Source organism: Hypanus sabinus, chromosome 3, assembly GCF_030144855.1.
Source record: "Hypanus sabinus isolate sHypSab1 chromosome 3, sHypSab1.hap1, whole genome shotgun sequence".
In the NCBI taxonomy this organism is placed as follows: Eukaryota; Metazoa; Chordata; class Chondrichthyes; order Myliobatiformes; family Dasyatidae; genus Hypanus; species Hypanus sabinus.
In genome coordinates this window covers 123,199,943-123,224,181 of record NC_082708.1, presented here as the reverse complement: position 1 = coordinate 123,224,181, position 24,239 = coordinate 123,199,943, and the positions used below count along the sequence as shown (strand labels likewise).

The window sequence follows — 24,239 nt, the reverse complement described above, 5'->3', positions numbered from 1 at the left end:
GAAGGAATGGTGATACCTTTCCAAGTCAGGATAGTGAGCGACCTGGAGGGGAATTCAAAGTGGTGGTGTTCCCAGGTATCCACTGTTCTCATTTTTCTAGATGTTAGTGGTTGTGGGTCTGGAAGATGCTGCCTTAGGAATTTTGTGTTATTGCAGTACATCTTGTAAACAGTACACACCGCTGCAACTGTTCGTAGATGGTGGAGGGATTGGATGCTTGTGGCTGCCTTGTACTGGATGGTGCCAAGCTTCTTGATGGAGCTGCACTCATCCAGACGAGTGGCAAGCATTTCATTACACTCCTGACCCAAGCCTTGAGAATGGTGGACAGGCTTTGGGGAGTCAGGAGGTGAGTTACACGCCACAGGATTCCTAGCCTTTGACCTGCTCTGGTAGCCACAGTGTTTATATGGCTAGACCAGTTCAGTTTGCTGTCAATGGTGACCCCCAGGATGTTGATAGTAGGGAATTCAGAGATGGTGATGTCACTGAATGTCAAGGGACGATGGTTAGAGCCTCTCTTGTTGAAGATGGTCATTGCCTGGCCCTTGTGTGATTCAAATGTCACTAGCCACCTGTCAGCCCAAGCCTGGATATTGTCCAGGTCCTGCTGCATTTGAGTATGAACTGCTTCACTATTTGAGAAGTCATGAATGGTGCAGAACATTGTCCAATTATCTGTGAACATCCCCACTTCTGACCTTTTGACATAAGGTCATTGATGAGGCAGCTGAAGATGGTTGGTCCTAGGACACTTCCCTGAGGAACTCCTGCAGTGATGTCCTGAGGATGAGATGATTAGCTTCCAACCACCACAACCAGATTCCTGCATCAGGTATGATTCCAACCAGCGGAGGGATGCTGCCTGGATTAGCAAGCATGTCTTATGAGGATAGGTTAAGTGAGTTAGGGCTTTTCTCTTTGGAGCAAAAGAAGAGAGGAGGCTTGATAAAGGTGTATAAGATGATAAAAAACATGGATCAAGTGGACACACACATGTAGTGGTACAGCCAGATACATTATAGGCAGTTTAAAAAAAAAACGATAGACACCCGGATGATAGAAAAATTGAGGGCTAATACAAGGAAGGGCTAGATTAGGTAGGTTAAAAGGTCAGCACAACATTGTGAGCTGTAATGTTCATGTTCTGTTCACCTTTTCTATGATGAACACTTCATTTAGGGCATTCCACAAAAATAGTGATGCATTATTGACACGCTCAGTACCAGATGACACCCCTTTACAGGTTATTGATGTACTCAGGGTCTCAAATGGAAAAACTAGATAATTGGATGATCAATTTTATTTCTCTTCAGCATGTACTGTTGAGATTCTTAAGCTAAATTGTTTTTGCACCTGCATAAGCAACTATGTATTAATTAAAGCTTAGAAGCCCAGAAGCCACGAAACTGCAGGCTATTTGCTGAAGAATGCTCGGTTTGCCAGACAGTTTAGGAATGCTTGTTTTAATAAATGTTTAGTTTCTTCAGTTTCATCCGATTCTAAATGTCTTGAATAATGATGTGATACACTTTAAAATATTAAGTATTATCATCTTTTCTACAGGATAGTTTACAGCGATATCTTCAGCTCAAAACGGTCTTTCTACAAATGCTGCCTAACAGTATTTCCAGCACTTTTGATCATCTCCTTCGTACCTCCTTTCTCGCCCAGCAACACCAAGATATCCACCATCTGGAGTTTAAACTTAGATGTCCCACACTTTGTTCAATCATGGAATTTCATCACTGGATACAAAAATATCTACTACTGATAACAGGAACTCTGCCATGGACAGTCCCAAGCCCAGCTGCAAGAGGGCTGGACATGGGGCTGGCAATCACATCCTGGAAAAACCCCATGCCACAGCAACACCAACAGATGCTCAAAGACCTCATGCCTGGGAGAAGGAGGATATGCTTGGTGCCATCTAGCAAAGGACAGTGGACTCTGGCAAGCTACTGTTGGCAGCCCATGCCCCAGTACAGGGGGTGGGCACAAATACACATGTAATTAATAACAGGAACAAGTATGGAGGCAAAGGATGTGGGCAAGGACCTCAAATGAGTACTTTGCATCAATATTTATCAAGAAGGTTTTGGAGGAGTAGGATAATGCCAATATGCTAGGGCACTGAGATTAAACAAAAAGTTGCTTTGGGTTTCTTAAAAGAACATCAAGGTAGATAAATCCTCCAGCTGGATGTTGATATACCACAGGATATTAAGAGAAAAGTGGTAAGATTGCTGAGGCCTTGCGGGCTTCTTTGTGCCCTCCTTTGTGACAGACAAGGTCACAAAGGACTGGCAAGCAGTTAATGCTCTATTATTCAAGACAGCAGTTAGGGTAACCCTGGAAATTCTAGACAATGAGATTTATGTCAGTAGCCAGGGAGCTATTGGAGAGGATTCTTAGGGGGAAGATCTATGAGTATCTGGAAAGCCATGGCCTAGTTAGGGACAGTCAGGATTGCCTTGTGCAGTGTCTTACTAATTTAATTGAGTTTTCCCCATGGAGGTTACAAAGGTGATTCAATATAAAACTGTAGATGTTGTCTACATGCATTTTAGCAAAGTGTTAATGAGGTCCCTCATGGCAGAGTCATCCAGAAGATGGAGAAGCACGGGATCCAAGGTTGGAGGTCTGCAACTGGTGGAACTGTACTGGGACCTCTGCTATTGGCGATATATTTTTTATATAAAAGTGACTTGAATTGGCAAGTTTGTAGACAGTACAAAGATTAGTGGTATTTGAGAACAGTATAGAAGAGAAATCGTAGATAGCTTAATCTGGTGAAAGATGTTGTACAATGAGAAATCAGGTACAGTATATAGTTAATGGCAAGATACTTTACAATGTTGATGCACAGAGGAATCTCAAGGGCCAAGCCCGTAGCTCCCTGAATGGGAGGTAAAGGTAGCACGTGACATGCCTTTATTAGTAAAGGTATTGAACTCAAGAGTCAGGAAGTTAAGTTGCAGGTTTGTAAATCGGATTAGGCAGAAGTATCGCATTCAGTTCTGGTCGCTATTACAGGATGGATGAAGAGGGTTTGGAGAAGATTATCAGGATGCTGCCGGGTTTAGAGAACACCTGCTTTGAGGAGACATTACACAAACTTAGGTAGTTGTATCTAGAATGGCAGAGGCTGAGGGGTAAAAGTTTATAAGTCTGTGAAATATAGATAGATAGCTGATATCTCCACCCCTACCCTGGGTTAAAATGTTTAATACTGGAGAGTGAAAGAGTGCAGGGCAAGTTGGTTATATTTTTTCAAATATGCACAGAGGAGTGTGCCCAGAATGCGCCACCTGGGATGGTAGAGCAGGCAAACCTGACAGAAGCATTTGAGAGGCTCTTGGATAGGCACATGAGTGCACAGGAGAGGGTTATGGAAGCAAAAGGGATTTGTTCAGTCAGACATTTAATTACCAGTTTAATTAGCTTGGCAAACCATCATGGGCTGAGGGGGCTAATCCTCCTGTGCTCCCTGTGCAAGGGAGGGAGATTAATGAAGGAAATTGTATACCCTTTAGCTGTAATCTGTTGTTGACAAGAGGCTGAAGTCTACATGAGAGATGACTAGTCATTTAGAAAAGCTATTCAATCAAAGGCAAGTCACATTAAACAAATCTGACAGAATCCTTGAGGATGTAGTAAGTAGAGTAAATGGAGAGGAATATATACTGTAGATGTAATGTATTTAAAGATGTTTGATAATGGGCCAAAGGCTGATGAGCAAGATATTCAGAATGGTATTCAGAAGGGTGGAGGAAAGGCGGCACAATAGTACGGACTGTAGACTGATTATCACAGAGATGGAATAATTAAATCTTTCAGGCTGTGCGGATTAATTAGTGAGGTGCCCCGAAGATCACGCTTGGCCCTCAATTTTTTTTACTATTTATATTAATGAACAAGGGAACAGGGAAGAGGGCACAGTGTCCAAGCTTGAAGACAACACCAGAAGAGCAGGAAGGACATGTTACAATCAGCATATCTGTACTCAACAGGATAGATAAATTTAGTGAGTGAAAACTTGGCAAATGGAGCTTAGTGAGGGGGAAGTGAGGTCATGCAATTCAGTGAAAGATACAAAAAAAACACTTCTCTAAATGAGATGTAAATGAGTGAAGTACAAAAGATCTGGGCATTCTGGTTAACAGAATAGCACAGCAAACACTGTAGTTACATTGACATGTAGAAACATTGACTTTCATTGCAAGAAAGTTAGAGTTTAGAAACAAGGAATTATTGTTAGAATTATACAGGTTGTTGGCAAGGCTACACCTGAATGGTTTTAGCTCCCTCATACGAGGAAAGATGGGACACTGGAGGCAGTCCAGCAGTTTGCCAGACTAATTACTGGAACAGAGGGTTGGTCTCAAGTGTAGCCAAAGTTACATCTCCTTCTTTCGACCAGAAAAAGGAGAGAGAAAAAATCATGTTGAAACATACAAAACGCCAAAGACCAGAAGACCACTAGGGGGAGAATCATGAACAAGAGGTCAAAGGTACAAGAAAATGGGTGGACACGTAAAAAGAGATATTAGAATTTGGTTTGGCAGTGGCTAACGAGTCTCTGGAATTCTTTATCCAGAAACACTCTGGAGGCTAAATCATTGGAAGTTTTTAGAGAAAGTAGATACATAAATTGAAAGATCAGAACCACATGCAAAATGGCATAGACTGGAGCAAATCTGTCATGATCACACTGAATGGAAAAATCAAACTCTTAATTTTTTCTGCCTGCTACAAATTGAATAAACCACTACAATTACAAGGTCAAAACATTACTCACCCTTCTGAATTTGCTCTGTGGCGTATTTGATGGGCCCAATGGCCGCTTTAAAGGAGTTTTACAGGCAAGCCCTTCATCCTTCTTTATACACTGGAAAAGGACCAGAAGACAAGAATCTAATTCCATACAATTAGCTCCATGTATTAAATGAAAGCACACATCTTATGAACTAAATATGAACAAGAATTTTTTTAAAAATCAAATTCAGCTAATATCAAGTTTAGAACTTAAATAGCAAATTATTTTAAGTGTCATTTATCTTAAAAAAAGGTCAGTTAAAATGTACAAACTTCACATTAGATTTTCAACATGAAATATTGCTCAAATCCAATGACATACCCTTTCTTGTTTCTCCTGTTCCTTCTTGATTCTATGCTGTTCCCATTGGTTTGCAATATAAGTTAAAAATTTTTGACCATTAACCATGAAGGGACGCCCTTGCTCAGTTTCCCATTTTTCAATATTTAATTTCAGTTCCTCTTCCAGCTGGAAAAAAAAATCAATTAAGCCTTATCAATAGAATTGGAAATTTGGAAACAAAAATAAAAGCAATAAATTATCAAGTAGCACGAACATGGTTTAGAAAACTTTAACTGATATGCGAAGGCATTTCCTATTTATAGGTTTACCTTTGGTAGTTTCTTCTGGAGTTGAGTACGCTCTTTTTCCTCTTTCAGTAGAGTCCCACCTCTATTAGCATATCTGTTTGGATCGGATGCCTTCTTCTGTACAAGTCAAATCCATAAAAAAATGTTTTCAGTTTTAAAGTCAATGTTAAAATAACACAATCATTTCGCACCATTTTTCATTTGTAGATTTCAAAATTTGAAGTGATTAGTGATTTGTTACTAGCTATCAAGCAGTAGACTATTTTGTGTAGTGTGATATAAATTCACGAGCAAATTACACACCTTTTGGAAGACCTTTGCTTTCATTTGTGAATCAAATTAGCCAACTGAGAGTCTGAACTTCAACCATATGAGAGATAACTGGGTATGTTAGATCCTATTGCAACTGAAAGCATTAACTTTGTTCAAGATCTTGAATTCACCATTTGTAAGCAACCCATTTTAAAATATAGTTCTAATATATCAGGATCTTTTAGTTAGACTGGAAAAATTTCATAAGTGCACTGAAACAAAAAAATGGAAACCTTCCAAAACGCACCTGTTGACTTTGCTTTATATAGCTTTACCATACATTTTAAAATTGCCTTGAAGATTATCAGCAGAAAGTCAAATAGAAAACAAAAGAGGAACAGTCCTTAATGTCTATGCCAATTGGACTTGTGATAGGCATACACATTAAGGACTGCTCCTTTAAACTAATCTTATCTGTGTGCACATGGACAACATCCCTCCAAACCTTGCCTGCTCATGTGGCTCAGCACCATTTTAAGGTGCTATCATATCTGCTTCTACCACCTCCCAGTAGCACATTTCTGGTATCTACCACTGTGGGTGACGGGGTGGAGACATGCCTCTACCAAAGGAGGTGCAAGGCGCTCCTTCCCTCCGCTAGCCTGCAGGTCACCTTTGGGAAGGGTGAAACACCTGGTGCAAATCACAAGTCCTGTTTATGCAAACACTGACACAAGACAGAATCTCTGAAGAGTATCGATGATGGCTGGGGTCACCAGTCTTGTAAAGACACGGCCCAGAAGGCAATGGCAAACCGCTTTTGTACAAAAATTTGACAAGAACAATCATGGTGATGGAAGGACCATGACTGCCCACATCTATATGACACGGCACATAATGATGATCACTGTGTAAACAGAAGGCTCACCTCAAATCTGCTTTAAGCTTCCATCTCTGTGGTGAACTACATATACCTGTCTGGACACGGCCCCCCCGCCCCCCGCTGACTGTTCCTGTGGCTCCTCCCACTGATCCCAGTATAAAGGCGATTGGGGCCTGAGCCCTGCCTCTCAGTCTCCAGGATGTAGCATGGTGGTCAACTGCTGCTTGTTCTTTCTTCCAGTCAATAAAAGCCGATATCTCGCCTCACGTCTAAGAGAGTTATTGATGATGCATCAATCTCCCAGCTTTAACCTATACCATCTAGTATTTGACATTTCCATCCCAGGGGGAAAGACTATCCAACCTCTATACTGCTCATAATTTTATACACTCGTCAACTTACTCCTCAGCCTCTGATGTTCCACAGAAACCAATCCAGGTTTGTCCAATATAGGTAATGTCCTGACGAACATCTTCTTACCCTCTCTAAAGCATGTGTGACCTTCCAGAACATTTGTGGCCTAGACAAAGCTTTATACAGCTGCAACAAAACTTGCCTTTTTTTAAATCCCCAGTCGATGAGGCAAGTATGCTATATGCCTTCTTTAACAACCTACTCACTTTTGTTGCTTTCAGGAAGCTAAGGACTTGCACCTAAAGATCCTTCTGTACATCAATGTTAAAGGATCCCAAATAAATGGGAGACTGTGGCGACTCACTTTCTGCACAGGCAAACCGGCTCATAAATAGCCAGCGCGCAGGGGAAGACTTTGGTAATGTACCTCCGACGTCATTTCCGCCCGGAGAGGGTGGGTGCTAGGGATTTAAATGCCAGCACCGCGAAGTTTGAATAAACTAGTCTCGAAATGACTTACTGACTGTATGTCGTTATTTCAGCGCTGTGTGTAGCACATTGCTACACCACCCTAATTTGTTGAATACAATAATACATTTGTCAAGCAATTTAAACTTAAGCAGACCATTGCACAGCATTTGAACCTCAAGTTAAAACAAATTGCATAATCATTTACAATGAATGAAACTTGCATTTAAAATTGCAGCGAGTTTGGTACCCAGGAACACTTCAGATATTACATCTGTAGTCACAATTGAAAGTGGCTTGGTACACCAAATACAGACACAAATCAAATCAGAGAAATGTTTGTTATCATTATTTAAAAGTCTCAATAAGTCATTTTTCTCTAGGGATTAAGGTCAAAATTAACTTAAGTAATTTCCTTTTGCCAAGAGACTTACTTTCCAAATAATAGTGACAAGAAAAATGAGCCTTCAATGGAGAATATACTCTAAATGTGAATGTAATGCAATTTTTTAAATACATTTTGATAATGCTGTTAAAAAAGACAAGACTGCAGTAGGCACTGAAATGGCTAATATTTACATAAAGAACACCCTCGAGTATGCGTGAAGCAAGGTTAGATTTTATAATTTGATTAGGAAGCAAAGTATAGTACCTCAAATTGTAGGAACGACTTCCACCAACGTTCCCATTTTTCAATGTTCTCAAATAATTCTTGGTACTTTTCATAGTAAAGGGTGATCTTTACCAACTCTTCATCATGCACTTGCAGCAATTCTTCTGTGAACTTGTCTGTATATAGATAAATTTATCATTAAGCATGCAAAACCTGAAAATAAAAAACTCCACCTTGAACTGCTGTTAGGAAGGTGCAGTATTCCATAAGCTACTGGAGTAGAATTATTCATTAGAGACTTCACCTATCTCTACAGTCTTTGAGAGGACCATTCGCTCAACAATTACTCTTTTCCCTCCTAAATTTATTTTGGGAAATCTCTTTGGATCTCTCTTAAAGTAATCTTGTGCTCTCCTTTGCCCTCCTGATTTAAGTATACTCCTCCATCCCCCTTCTGGAGATTCTCTTTAATCCCATGGAAACCATAGAAAAGGTGCAGAGGAGATTTACAAGGATGTTACCTGGATTGTGGAGCATGCCTTATGAGAATAGGTTGAGTGAACTCGGCCTTTCCTCCTTGGAGTGATGGAGGATGAGGGATGACCTGATAGAGGTGTACAAGATAATGAGAGGCATTGATTGTGTGGATAGTCAGAGATTTTTTTCCCCCAGGCTGAAATGGCTGGCACAAGAGGGCATAGTTTTAAGGTGCTTGGAAGTAGGTACAAAGGAGATGTCAGGGGTAAGTTTGTCCCCCCCCCCCCCCCCCACAGAGAGTGGCGAGTCCATTGAATGGGCTGGCGGCAGTGGTGGAGGCGGAAACGATAGGGTTTTTTTAATATAAAAAGAGTCTCCTGGATAGGTACATGGAGCTTAGAAAAATAGAGGGCTATGGGTAAGCCTAGGTAGTTCTAAGGACAGGACATGTTCTGCACCGCTTTGTGGGCCGAAGGGCCTGTATCGTGCTGTAGGTTTTCTATGTTTATAATTGTCTGCTCTTAACAAAGAGCACCAACATCTGCAAGTCTCCACCCCCCTCTTCAGTCTAACAGGAAGATGCAGACCTTGAATGTTTGCTATCTCACTTGTAAAACCATCCCGCTTTCCAAATGCCCTCGTCTGCAACAAGCTATTCCAATCAACTTTGCAAGACTGCATGACCAGTACTGTCAAAATTCACCATACTTCAATGTCAAAGTTTTAACTTGTGGACCAGTTGTTATCTTCCATAAAGTTTAAAATTGATAGAACAATGCACTGGCCCCAAAGTGCTTCCTTCATTGACACCCTATTCAAAAGTCCCTATTTCTAAAGTCCAACTTTGCTGTCTTCCTAGTTGGGCCCTGCATATTTTGCTTGAGGAAGCTTTCCTGAACACTTAAATTCTACCCCATCTAAATCCTTAGAACTGTGGCAGTCCTAGTCTATACAACAGATAGGTTAAAATCCCCTACAATGGTAACCCTTATTATCCTTGTAGCTTTCCCTAAATATTAATCTCTTTCATGTTAGCCATTTGTGACACATAGTACAGTACCAATAATATGACGACCCATTTCTCACCTCAACTCATAGGCTTCATTAGATAACCCCTCAGCAATCCCATCTTGGGCCAATATTGCGACAGCCTTCTTAATCAAAACATGCGACTTTGTCTCTTTCCTGCCTGTAGCAGCTGTACCCTAAACACCAAGTTGCCAGCATTGACCCTTCCTTAGCAATGTTCTTTGTAACAGATGCAACATCCAGTCTTATGCATCTATCCGCATTGAGTTCATTCACTTTACCCATTAGGCCTCTGGTATTGAAGTAAATGTAATTCAATACCATTCTCTCCTCCAGCCCATCTTGTCAATTGACTTCTGTATCAGCTTCTGAACTCTCATTTACTTTTCTGCTGCTTTGTATCCCAGCCCACACCCTTGCCAATTTAGTTTAAACTTTCCCTAGGTGCACCATCAAATCTGCTCAAAGCCATTGGTCCCTCTTGTATAAGGTAATTTTCAAGCCAGAAGAGAACTCAGTGGTCCAAAAATCCCAAATCCATTCATAGGACACATCCTTCGATTTCTGCTCTCCAGCATTGCCCTCTTAACTGTTTCTTTTAATAGTGTGCATCCTCGTATTGCTGGGGCATCCCTATATAAAGCCATGGTAAACAGGAACATCATTTCACTGCTTGCATTCTCCTCCCACCTCCATTAACCGAAATCTCAGCACCCTGGCGCTTGGGCAAAGTTTATGCTGACAGTTACAGAATAAAAATTTGTGTGCCTTAAAATTATTCACAATGACTGCAGATAACCCTGCACTGAGCCACCATTCACAGTGGCTGCTCCCTTGGCCTTTAAATATGTCAACTAGTTATTGACAGAACAGCAGCTTTGCACTGGGGAGCTATAATCATTGGGAGACAAGTCTAACCTATGCAAACTAATTTTCACACCATACATACTGTATAGCTGGGCAAGGAGAAAGCAGTTTGAGCTCTCACCCAATATCTGCACTCAGCGGCCACTCTATTAAGTATCTTCTGCACCTAATAAAGTGGCCATTAGTGCTTTTTCATGGTCTGCTGCTATAATCCATCCACTTCATGGTTCGACATGTTGATTTTAGAGAAGCTCTTCTGCACACCACAGTTGTAATGCATGGTTATTTGAGTTACTGTCAACTTCACAATTGTTCTGAACTCTATAAGGGTACAGGGCCGGAGTCAGATGCCACTCATACTAAATACTTAATTCCTGGGATCATCCTTCTGAATATCCCGATGCTCCCCAGGCCAGTACATCTTTCCTTGGATACAAAATTGCTCATTATTCTAGATGCAGTGTGACCAACAACTTAATGTCTCAGTAGTACATACCTTCTTTCATATTCCAATCCTCTCAAAATAAATACCAACTTTGCAATTGCCTTTCTTATTACTATAGCAAACCTACAGCTGGCCTTAAGGGAATCCTGAATAAAGATTCCCAAATCCCTTTGCACTTGATTTCTGAATTCTTTCCATATATAGACTAGCAAATAGTCCACAGTTTTATTCTACCTACCAAAACTACGACATGGTCAGACAACGGGCTATTGAGAGCAAATGCTAAAATACCATTCTGCAGGAAATCAAGTTCTTCTCTTTGTTTCTGGCTGTAGAGACACTTATCCCAGTAAGCATGCAGCTTCTCTCGAAGCCCAGTGATGACTCGTTTCAGATTCTTAATCTTCATTTGTTGAAGTTGCTCAAGGGTCTGCTGCAACTGCAAGTCATTGAGGAATTATAATGTAGCACAGAACAGATTAACGCAAAACTACAGTATAGGACAAGTTCTTTTGAATGCATTGAATCACCTTTAAGAGGAACCCAAATCACTCATGGATGAAAGGACAATACTTCCAGTTATGAAAACATCTGACATAAGTAACACACATTACATTCATCTTTTACATGGACCTGGGTCAGGATCTGCACAATTATGAAATACAGTTGTGAAACCTATTGTTGCCTTTGTTATTTCTCCATCATAAAATAACTTTTAGAAAAGATCAGCTAAAAGCCTACATTATGGATGCAGACATCCAACTTCTCTTTTGAAAAGAATTATTCATAGCAATTGCAATTTTGTCTGTGCTGCTCCTTTCCATTCGTCAAAATGACAAGAATAGCAGAAACAATACTTAAGAATGAAGATTCAACACACACCGTTGCATTGACTTCGGATATGGAGCCTGTTGTATCCATGCTTTGCTGCTCTATAGGAATTTGCAATGTATTCCACAAAGAACAAATCTGTTCTTTCAGAGACTCCTGTGCGGTTATCATCTCTTGTTTTCTCATCAACAACTGCAATTTTATATTTTAATAAAAAGAAACCAATTATACAAAGTCATTTTTTTTTAATTCAGTAACTTAAATATTCATTAAAACCCAAAAAACTAGAACACTGACCTGTTTACGTAGTACCTCTAATGACTTAATGTTTTCATCAGAAAGGAAAAAAAGATCCTCCTGTTCTAGAACTGCATCTTTTTCAAATGTAGTATCAGGAATGTGATCAATGTCTGCCATAAGATCTGTGATCTCTCGTCGTAGTCCCAAGAAGGTTGCTAAACGGCGTTCCTGGGGAAAGCAAGGCATCAAGACTCTTCAGTAGAGTCAAGGCCCGATATACTCAAGCATACAGATACAATAGATCCAAACGTCATTTTAAATCTGCAAGATTACACTGGACAGCTAAGTACATCAAAGCACAATATGGCTGACAAGAAAAGCCTGGCAGAATTCTTAAACTCACATTAAGCCTGATATGGTCATTTGCTCTGTAAATATCAATGGGATGAAGTACTGATCAGTTCAGAACATATATTAACTAGAAAATGTTTGAATACTTAATATATTCAACTTGAACTAACATATTCAAAAATATTTGCAATCCAGCAAATAATGAAATCACTTTAGAATATTTTCCCTTTTCAGACAGAAGTCATCATCAAGTATTGAGAAAATACAATGATCAAGCTTGAATTGTCTTTGCTGCCTGCTCATAGTATTGTCAGAGCATTTAGAAATATTACAATTGTTCCCCTTAGATAAAAATCACTAATATACATTCTGATGAGACTCACTGATCTGAGCACATCCCTCTATTCCTACTATTTCTACCTGCCATTTAATTTTCAATGACATATCATCATCAATACAGGTGATTTAACATTGCACTCAATACAATGTTAAATTTGACTCCCAAGAATACATTCCTGTCTGTAAAGCATAGATTTGACAGAGCAACATGCAACCTTGAAAAACCTCAATCAAGGAAAAGAATCAAAGTTTTGCTCTCATCATTTCCAATGACCAGATTCAATTACCAAATATACAGATCAGGAACATCCCTTTAAAACCTTATCATGGAAAGTCAAAATCAATTGCAATTCCTTTTTGTTTCCTTGCCCTCAAATAACCTGCTAACCATTGTTATCATGATTCATAGATGCAGTTGCAAAGTATGAAGAGGACACTGAAAATAATTATAACACCTTTTCTTTGGCTGTACTCAAGATGTGGTTTTTAAGTTCCTCAAGTTCTTTGAGGGAAGGAACTTTGCCAGTAGGAATATAGTAAGGAGTCTTGCAGAGGTCTGTACACAAAGCTTGATCTTCTTTTTGAAGCATTTCACACTCTTTCATTCGAACAGCTTTCTCTTTAAGTAAATCATCCACTTTATCTCGGAGTTCTTTTTCCATTTGAAGTGGAGTAGAATTTTCATCAGCCTGTAGGATTAATGAACACAATTTAGTTCAAGTTGTAACTAGTTACCTTATTACAATGGCCACAGTTAAATTTTGAACTAGTGAGCTCTCACAAGTGTGCACTGCCAGAGTTGGTGGAATCAGATACAATTATTGTGTACAATTGATGTTTGTAGTAACATTAGTTAAGGCATGGCATAGGAAGATACAGTCCCAAGCATGAAAATGGAATTCATGTACTGTACCTCTAGATAGGCTAATAGGTAGACATCGACATGGCAGTCCATAGTTATACCACCATGACATTAAATTAAAACAAAAAGATAAAGTTGTAAAACACCCACTCTAGCGGAAGAGGGTGAAAATACTAGTTGTCTAAACGCAAGTTCAGTATCCAGTCATGAGGACTGCAACGCGTCCATATGGGATGCTGTTCAAGTTTTGCTTGGCTGTCAGGAGAGCAAAGCAGGGAGTCACAGACATCAGAATTGGAGTAAGACCCAATTAAAGTGAAAGGTGACTAGAGCCTTAAGATTCCTTTTTGCCGATTTAATGATGTTCCACAAAGTGCTAATAAAACGATCATTTGACTCTCTAAATATAGAAGGGGCCACATTGTCAAGCACCGAATATACTGAATTAGAAGTATACAAGTGAATGTGCATTTGTGAATGATAGAAAGAGATAGGTTGGGGTGGTGGTGGAGGAAGCATGTGTGCCATTTCCTACTATTCCTTGGAAAAGTGACATGAGGCAATGAGGCAGGGAGCGATTGATGGGTTAAGAGTGGACAGGAGTTGCAGAGAGTGTTGCTTTGGAATATTTGTGTGGGAGAAAAGAAAAACATACAACCCTGAGATTCTTTTTCTGTGGGCACACTTAGCAAATCTATAGAACAGTAACTGTAAACAGAATCAATGCTGTAAATGCAGATAAAATAAATGGCAATAAATAACAAAAAACAACAAGAAAATGAGTGTAGTTATCCCCTTTTATTCAAGGGCCTGATAGTTGAGAGGTAGTAGTTGTTCTTGAACCTGATAGCAAGAGTCCTAAAGCACCTGTACCTTCTACCTGAAGACAGCAGTGACAAAACAGCACAGTCTAGGTCAGGGGTGGGCAAACTTTTTGACTTGAGGGCCACAAAGGGTTCTAAAATTTGACAGGGGGGCCGGACCAGGAGCAGATGGACGGAGTGTTTTGGTAATACACCTCATAAGAGAAAATAAAATATCATGGGATATGTAGAAAACATGTGCTTTAGTTTCAATTGAAAATGAACAAATGCATTACAACAAAATATCTGTCTTTGAAGTCCCATGGTATTTAGCTATTTATTGAAATGACTTTTAAAACACTGAAAATTAAATGAATAAAATACAGCTTTTTTTTAATAGTAACAGTTATTATTTTAAAGCACTGAAAATTCTGTTATCCTTCAAGATATTATCATCATCACTCTCCTCCTGACTGTCTTTATTTCAAAAACGGTAGGAGATGCAAGTCTACTTGTCCTGCTCCTTCTTATTCAATTGTCCCCTGTGCCAAAACTCAACAACGACCCGCACAATGACAAGGCAGGGAGAGCGCGCCGGTATGCGGAGCTCTGTGCTCGCAAATCCCCGCAGGCTATCTCCCTTAGCCGGAACGCTGGCTAATTGTGAGCCGGTTCGGATGTGCCAGGAAATGGGTCGCCACAAGGTCACAAAGTAAAGTGCAAATGTGGAGTAATACGCTGCACCTCAACAAAGGTCAATGTATATAGAGTGCGTCATCTATTGGGAAAACGCCAGAATTGCGGGGAGAAAACGTTAACAAGGTTTATTAATATAATTTCATCAAGTTCTGCGGGCCGGATTAAAAAGCTTAACGGGCTGCATATGGCCCGCGGGCTGTAGTTTGCCCATGCCTGTGCTAGGTAGTGAGAAGCTTTGATAATGGACATTGTTCTTCTACAGCAATGCTTCACGTAGATGTGCACAATGGATGGGGGGGGGGGGGGGGGGGGGGGAGGGGGGGTTGGTTTACCTATGATGTACTGGGCCAAATCTACATTTTGTAGGATATTCCGCTCAAAGGCATTGGTGCTCCCACACCAGGCCCTAATGTAGCCAGTCAGCACAATTTACACCACACATCTATAGAAGTTTGCCAACGTTTTTGATGGCATGCTAAATCTCCAGAAACCCCTGTGGAAGAGGAGACACTGTCGTACTTTCTTTGCAATTATATTTATATGATAAATCTAGGGCAGGTATCACCCAGGCATTTAATGTTACTGACCCTCTGCACCTCTGATCTTCGATTACTGGTTCATGGACCTCTGGTTTCCCTCTCCTGAAGTTCCTTGGTCTTATCAACATTGAGTGAGAGGTTGTTACATCACTGAAATGGTAGTGTACTCCACTGGAATTCTTGGGCACCCCCAGAACTGTGTACAATAGTTCAGGAGTGGTCTTGTCATGGCCCTGTACAATGCTGAAAGGCAACCTTCGTCCTGTAGTCAAATCCTCTTGCTAGGAGGGTACATATACCATTTCATTTCTTACCTTGCAAAAAGCTACAGAATTCCTTCAAATCATAACCAATGCATGTATTACTTCCATAGCTACCTCCATAGTACTCTGGGATGCAAGTTATCACACACTGGGAAGTACCAGCTTTCTGTGCTATTAATTCCTCTAGGACTACTTTGGTACAATACAATTTCAAGTAACTACTTTTCCACCCATCGATGCGGCTGCCCCTTTGTGGTTACACTAGTTTTTTTGTCTTTTGCCTTTTGTCTCAGCTTTTTAAAAAATTACTTTCTTGCAAACTTTGATCGCCAACCCATTGCAGACATTCCATTCTTTCCATCCTCCTTGTCGTACTTTTCCAGTTGAAAAGTTTTTGGACTGTCTCTTTACTGTTTTATATTCCAATTTCATTACAGCTTTCTAGAAGTGGCTGTTTTTGTTCTGACTGCAGACACCGAAAATCTGAAATAGACAGTGTTGGTAATGCACAGGTCAGACAACACGTGCAGAGAGAAAAGAACACAGCTTTACAGATCGACGACTGATGATCCTGTGTTTGTTTCTTATTACTTTAATCACTTTACCATTTGGACTTCTTTAACAGAGGTCTTACTGGGCTTTGCTTGACAGAAATATGAGAAACAACTTAATTTCTGACAACTCCCAGAGCTTACTAAATTCAACAAAGTTCAGGCAACTTGTCACTCCAGTACATGTCAGAATTGGCCAATTATAATGAAAGATCAATCCACATCAGTTCAGTTGTTCCTTTCATCTTGATGTTGCTCGACCTTTTGATTTCCTGCATTTTCTCTCATCAGATGATGAGAAAGTTAACCAGATGGATGCTTTATTTTACTAAACTCAACATTAGATTAAGCTCATTATGAATAGGATAAATTTTCAGGGCTTTTTGAAAAGAAAGAATTCGGCCAGGAAAATGCTGTAAGGAAACTGAAGCACAAAATTCAGAGTAATTTTAATATCAAAGTACATAATACAACCCTGAGATTCATTTTCTTGTGGGCGTACTCAATTTCCAATAACTATAATAGAAACAACGAAAGACTGCACCAACAGGGAAGACAACTAGTGTGCAAAAGACTAATAACACAAAAAGAAAGAAAAATAAATAAATAAAACAACTGACAATAGTTAAAATGCTCAACAAAAATGTAGACTTGAACAGGCCCTCATGCCCCTAGGTGTCCAATGTAACTAAATACAAAAGGTTTGAACTAATGAACTTGATCACAGCAAAGAACAAGGCCAGGTTAGTGTCACCCAAAAATTATATTGGATAAAAGGACTGTCAGCAGCCTTAAGTAAAATCAGCCTAACAATGGATTTCACGCCCTCTCAAACGAGCATTTTTCCAGGACTAAGCCAAAAGGACACAATTATCTGCCTTATGGAATTCTGGGAATATCCACAATCCCAAATTCCATCAGTCTTTTTCCAGCAAGTTAAACTAAGCAAACAAGGTCTAATAGGAAAAAAAATTATTCACTGCGATTCAAAAATCTTCACATTATAGAGTACATTACCTTATAAGGATCTAAATGAAGTTCAGAACATAAAACTTGCAGCTTCTCCTGCCAATCCACAATAGCTTCTTTTAAATGCTCTCTCAAAAGACCCTCCTCATGAATCATTTGATCTAGAAGTTGCTGTCAAAAAGATTGAAGAAAAATGTTGATTACTAAAGTCAGGGATTGTTTTAATTATTTCTTCATAAAACAAAATTAGGTAACATTTACATGTACTGAAAAATAATTTTTACCCAATATCCAAGGGTTAAATTACAAGGATTTGATCTTAGAAAGTTTAAGGGTTAAAGGAATAGAGAGTAATCCACTCTTTGGGAGTTGAAGATCTAAAACTTGGTGTCAAACTTTTCATGAATACATTTAGGGAACATTACTATACAGGCAAAATAGGCACGACAATTCCACTCGCTCAAATTGTCAATAACTATATGGACATAGCTGCAAGCCAAGTATAAAGAAAAACATTGTGCATGGAGTTTGAAGGTAGGAAGGGTCTAGTGGAAGGCTTTCAGCATGTTACTGTTTGAAACAGGCTATAAAAATACAACAGAAACACAAGCAGTCATCTCGTGGTTAAATAAGGACAGCGATTGCAGTGCGCTGGTTCAATTTAATATTATGGTCAGGGAACAGCATGTGTCTGGGTTTGAAGATCCTAGCAGCCCAGCTGAATTGGGAATGAGGGAGGAGGCTACTCACAGGTCTTTGATTAAGATTTTAAAATGGAGCATTCACAGCCTTTTGGCATTTTCCAGCTGTCCAATCAAATCACAATTCATCAGCAAGAGCAATGAATCTAATACCGGGGCTATGCTGTGTTCTTTGCATGTAGACACTGGAATTCTAGAAGACCTTCAGTCTCCCAGATGACCACATCTGCACCAGGTGCACTGAGCTGCAGCTCCTCAGAGAACGTGTTCATGAACTGGAGCTGCAGTTCAATTACCTTTGGCTCGTATGGGAAACTGAGCTGATGATAGATGGGAGTGACCACTGCCCTGTGGCTCCTAAGTTGCAGGAGGCAGGTACCAGGGTGACAGTCAGGAGAGGAAAAGGAAGTAGGCAGGGTATTCCTGCGGGCCATTCTCAACAACAAGTATACCACTGTGCGGGTGTACTTACCAGGACGGGCTGCAGCAATTGGGTCTCTGACACAGAGGATTGGAGAAGTGGGAGGAAGGGACTGCAGTAGTGATAGGGGATTCCATAGTTAGAGTAGACATGAGATTCCGTGGCCCTAATAGCGACACTCAGATGGCACGTTGCCTCCCAGGTGCCAGGGGAGTTTCAGATTGGGTCCCTGGCACTCCAAAGGTGGAGAGTGAGCAGCCAGAGGTGTTGGTATATATTGGACACATGGCTTGGGTAGGAAAAGGAAGGTGGTCCTGTAGAGAGAGATTAGGGTGCTAGATAGAAAGCTGAATCTTCAGGGTACTAATCTGAGTTGCTGCCTGTGTCATTGAGAGCAAGAATAGGATAATCTAGCAGATGAATGTGTGGCTGAGGAACTAGTGCATGCTTTCTAATTGCTGGATCACTTCTGGGGAAGGCATGACCTGCATCAAAAGGATGGGTTGCAGCCGAGTCTTGGGGGAGGGCAATATCCTTGTGGACAGGTTTGCTAGAACTGTTGGGAAGTGTTTAACATAATTTGGCAGGGGAATGGGAAACTGAGTGATGGGGCAGTTGGTACACAGGCAAAGGCAGTGTGTAATAAGACTGTCAGAAAGGACAGGCGGATGATAGGGCAAAATTCCAGTCAGTGGGATGAGTTACAGCGTAAAGAGGGTCAAAATCAATAAGTGTGACAAATACCAGACAGAAGGTATTAGATTTGAATGCACACAGTATATAGAACAAGGAAGATGATCTTGTAGAGCAGGTAAAGTTTGATTGGTATAATGTTGAGAGCATCACTGAGTCATGGCTGAAAGATTATAGTTGGGAGCATAACATCCAAGGATAGACATTGTCTTGAAAGAAAAGTCAGTTAGACAGAGGGGGTGGTGTGGTTCTATTGGTTAAAAAACAAAATAAGGTCATTAGAAAGACATTGGATCAGAAGATGTAGAATAGTTGAGAATAGTGTTAAGGAACTGCAAAGGTAAAAAGACCCTGATGTACAGGCTTTTGAAGAGTGGGCTACAGATTCCAATGGGAGATAGAAAGTGCACGTCAAAAGGGCAATGTTGCAGTAGTCATGGGGGTTCTCAATATGCTGGTAGATCTGGAAAATCAGCTTGGTCCTGATTTTAGATCCCAAGAAAGAGAATTTGTAGAATGCAAATGAGATAGCTTTTTAAGAGCAGCTTGTGGTTAAGCCCACTGGGGGATCAGCTATTCTGTATCGGTGTTGCGCAATGAACCAGATTTGATTAGGAACCTTAAGGTAAAGGTCAGAAGTATCACTATTACAGTGGAGTAAAGGGAATTCCAGAGGCATGAGAGAGGAGCCGGTAAAGTTGATTGGAAGGGGACACTAACAGGGATATCAGAAATGCAGTGATGCCGATGGCAATTCAGAAGGTGCAGGATAGATACATCACAAAGTAGTAGTGCTATTCTAAAGGCAGGATGACACAGCCACAACTGACAAGGGAAGTGAAAGACAGCAAAAAGAGAAAGAGGGCACATAGCACAGCAACTGAAGTTAGAGGATTGGAAAGCTTTTAAAAACCAACAGAAAGCAACCAAAAAAGCTATAAGCAACAAAATATGAAATATGAAGGCAAGTTAGCTAATATTATCAAAGAAGATACCAATGGTTTTTCAGATATATACCAGTGGTTTTTTCAGATATATAAAGAGGTAGAGAGGTGAGAGTAGATATTGGACCACTGGAAAATGACATTAATGGAGGACTAGGAAATGGCAGAGGAACTGAACAAGTATTCAGTCTTCACTGCCGAAAGCACTAGCAGTATTCCAAATGTTTGAGAGTCAGGGGATAGAAGTGAGTGCAGTTGATATTGCTAGAGAGACTATGTTTGGAAGCTGAAAGGCCTGAAGGTAGAAAAGTCACCTGGACCAGATGGCCTACACCCCAGGGTTCTGAAAGGTAGCTGAAGAAATTATGGAGGCATTAATAATCTTTCAAGTATCAATAGGTTCTGACATGGTTCCAGAGGCCTGGAAAATTGCAAACATCACCCCACTTCTTCAAGGAGGGAGAGAGGTCTGACTTCAGTGGCTGGGAAGAAGTGGTTGGAGTCAAATGTTAAGGATGTGGCTTTGGGATACTTGAGGCATACGATAAAATGGGCCAAAGTCAGCATAGTCTTAAGGGAAGATCTTGCCTGACAAATCTGTTAGAATTTTTTGTGGAAATAACCAGCAGTATAGAAAAAGGTGTATCTGGTGTATTTGGATTTTCAGAAGGCAAGGCACCACACACGAGGCTGGTGAGCAAGCCCAATGTATTACAGGAAAGATACTAGCAGAAATAGGGCATTGGCTGACTGTCAGGAGACAAAGAGTGGGAATAAAGGGAGCCTCTTCTGAGTGGCTGCCAACGACAAGTGGTGTTCAGCTGGGGTTGGCATTTGTACCACTTCTTTTTATGTTTTATGTCAGTCATTTGGATGATGGAATACTTGGCATTGTTGCCAAGTTTGCAGATGATATGAAGGTAGAAGGAGGGTGCAGGTAGCGCTGAGGAAGCAGGGAGGCTGCAGAAGGTCTTCGATTAGGAGAATGGGCAAAGAAGTGCCAGATGGAATAGTGTCAGGAAGCGTATTGGGTCAAATAAAAGCACAGTCTATTTTCTAAAAAGAGAAAATTCAAAAATCTGAGGTGCATTGGGACTTGGGAGTCTTCATGCAGAATTCCCTCAAGGTTAGCTGGCAGGTCGAGTCAGTAGTGAGGAAGGTAAATGCAATGTTAGTATTCAGTTCAAGAGGACTAGAATATAAAAACAAGGATGTAATGTTGAGGCTTTATAGGACACTGGTGAGGACTCGAGTATTGAGAGCAGTTTTGGCCTCTCACTTTAGAAAGGATGTTTTGACATTGAAGAGGGTTCAAAGAAGGTTCACAAAGATGACTCTGGGATTGAAAGGCTTATACAAGGAGCGTTTGATGGCTTTGAGCCTGTACTCACTGGAATTTAAAAGAATGAGAGATCTCGTTGAAACCTATTGAATGTTGAAAGACCTAAATGGAGTGGATGTGGAGGGGATGCTTCCTCTAGTTGGGGGGGGGGGGGGGGGGGAAAGAAGAGAGTCTAGGACCAAACAGCACAACTTCAGAATAGAGGATTGTCCATTAAGAGTGGAAATGAAGAGGAATTTCTTTAACCGGAGGGCAATGAATCTGTGGAATTTATTGCCACAGGCAGCTGTGAAGGGTGGGTATTCAAGGCAGAGGTTGATGGGTTCTTGATTAGTCAGGGTGTGAAAAGTTATGAGAAAACAGGAGAATAGGGTTGAGGGGAAAAATGGATCAGTCATGATCAAATGGTGGAGCAGACTGAATGGTAGGCTAAATTCTGCTCCAATGTTTTAAGGTAGCTTCCGCAGTAAAATAATAATAAAACTAATTTTAAACAGTCATGAAAAGACCCTCTGTTCCGACTACAGAGCCATAACTAATGACAGATTTGTATTGTAGACCAGGGAAATTTATTCTATGTTTGTGATATTCTTCAATAAAATAGCTTTCTCCCCCTCTTAAGCAGTCCCATGGGATTTATGACAAACTTGATTCTAGTCTGGCTTTATGGGTTGATTATATTGTGTAGTGTGAATGCTGTTTGTTTTCCAAGGCTCTGAGAATTCCCGCTTGAAAAAAAAGTCTTTGTAACAAAGCTCAGAGCACAGTACCGATTTTTGGAATCTAGTTTTAGTCATATGTGGATTATGGAGCTTATCCACCAGAAAAGCAAGAAGAGCCTTAAAACTGACTGATGAGTTAACTATGTTGTTTCAGTACTTTACCAATTATATTGAGACTACATGCATTAATGGCGTTTGCATTGTAGACCGGAAAGATTGCCACTTAATAATGCAAGGCCTATCCTATGCGCATTTTAAACAAGGAATCAATAGCCAAAATTCTAAAATGCAAGAATATTTGCCTACTGCAATTCACTGACCAATTTAAAGCCTTAGTTCAGAAACAGATGATAAGGGTCAAATATTTCCCATGTACTGTCTCAAGTCCCAGTTCCAACTGAAGGTTGAGAAGAGGGTTGGAGTAATGACACAACTTCTCCTCCTCGCCCAGTTCTCTCTCCTGAAGGTTCACTGTGCGGGTAAGGACTTCCATATTTCCCAGTTACTTCATCTGTGTGACTCAATCACAACACTAAATCTTCAAGTCAACTGCAAACTTACTACTCCCCCTGTAATTTATACAAAAATCACAAACAACAGAGGTCCCAGAATAGATCCCTGTGGAACACCACTTGTCATTGACCCCCAGGTAGTGTACGCTCCATCTACTACAACCCTTTGCCTTCTGTGGGCAAGCAAATTCTGAATCCATGCAGCCACATTTCCCTGGATCCCATGCTTCCTGACTGTCTGGATGATTCTACCATGGTGAACCTTGTCAACTAGCTTACCAAATCCATACACACTGCATCCATTGTTCTATCATGAACATACCAACTTCAAGGTAAATCATTCACTTTGCTCAGCAGTCAAAACACTTTTAAAAGGGATTATAAAATTTATTTTAGAAACATACAGCAACAAAAAATAAAAAAGCCCTTTGAACCACCTGAGGAACACGGGACTATAATACCAATCCCATTGTCATACCTTAGACACATATCCCTCCTTTGCCTTTCCCATCTAGTTTCCACTCCAAGTTCTAAACTCCCACGTCCTGGTAAATAAGGCCAACATATTGCCATCAGTTTTATAAACCCTGAATGGTCACTACTAATGTGAATAAACTCAACCTATCCAATCCTTCCAACTGTAGCCCTCCATGCCAGTGAATCATTTCAGCATCATGTTACTACCACATTGACAAAGTACACAATACTCCAATTGCAACCTAACCAATGCAACAGCGCAACATCACAGCCAATTCGTACACTGTGCCTTCAAATGCCTTCGTTACTACTCTATTAACTTGTGTTGTCATTTTCTGGCAGTTATGAAAGTCAGCAATGATCCTGAAGGTCACTACAATTTATTTTGTGGCCTACCAAAAGTTAACATCCCAATGTGCTTTATCTCACACTGATCTGGATTAAATACCATACGTCATCACCCCGCCCAACTTTCCAGCTGGTCTATCACATTCTTAGATAACTTTTTTTACCAGTTTAATTCATCTATTGTGTTGTCTGAAAACTTGTGTATCAGATCACATATATTCTCATCTAACTCATCTGTACGTGTCACAAACCACAAAGGCCTTAGCATCAATAGTACACCACTGCTACCACTACCTCTGGCTCCTATTGCCCAGCCAAGTTTGGATCCAGTTTATCAATGCACCTTGGATTCCTTGTGCTTTAACCCTTTATAAAAGCCTACAACACAGGACCTTGCTGAAAGCCTTACTAATCTCTGATAAATCAAATATTCTACTCTTCCCTTATCAATTTATTATTTCAATTATTGTTACTTTTGCAAAATACACACACTTGGAACATGTCTAATAGCTCATGAATTTGCAATTGTTTTAATTCATGATTATATTACTTCCAAATCCTCAGAATCATGTAAAGGAAATAACCAGATTGAGGAAGGTTGTGATCCATTTAGAGTTTGCATACTTCACAGAGAAGGGCTGTGCTTTACCTAGAACAGTACCATGTCAGTTTGGTACAGGGATGAGAAGGGGTAGATGCAGTATTAGCAACGTTGAATAAGGTCAACCATAGCATTCATTTAAAACTATTTTAAGTCACAATGCCTGTAAAAAGCCACTAGGTTTTTGTTTTGAAAATTCAGGTTGTAAAACTCCACGTCCTAAAATACATCAAT

General features: G+C 40.3%; 1 protein-coding gene across 3 annotated transcripts in view; it reads right to left on the bottom strand.

Annotated features, from left to right (window-relative positions):
- LOC132390830 (protein regulator of cytokinesis 1-like) overlaps positions 1–24,239 on the bottom strand; it is a 40,881-nt gene that overhangs the window by 16,017 nt on the left and 625 nt on the right. For all 3 annotated transcript variants that reach the window (XM_059963372.1, XM_059963373.1, XM_059963374.1), the window contains exons 3-11: positions 17,293–17,415; positions 13,014–13,247; positions 11,926–12,096; positions 11,680–11,820; positions 11,089–11,236; positions 8,019–8,155; positions 5,431–5,526; positions 5,141–5,287; positions 4,802–4,891 (exon numbers count right to left, since the gene is read on the bottom strand). In XM_059963372.1, coding sequence (XP_059819355.1) covers positions 4,802–4,891; positions 5,141–5,287; positions 5,431–5,526; positions 8,019–8,155; positions 11,089–11,236; positions 11,680–11,820; positions 11,926–12,096; positions 13,014–13,247; positions 17,293–17,415 — 1,287 coding nt within the window. The remainder of the gene's footprint in view (positions 1–4,801; positions 4,892–5,140; positions 5,288–5,430; positions 5,527–8,018; positions 8,156–11,088; positions 11,237–11,679; positions 11,821–11,925; positions 12,097–13,013; positions 13,248–17,292; positions 17,416–24,239) is intronic.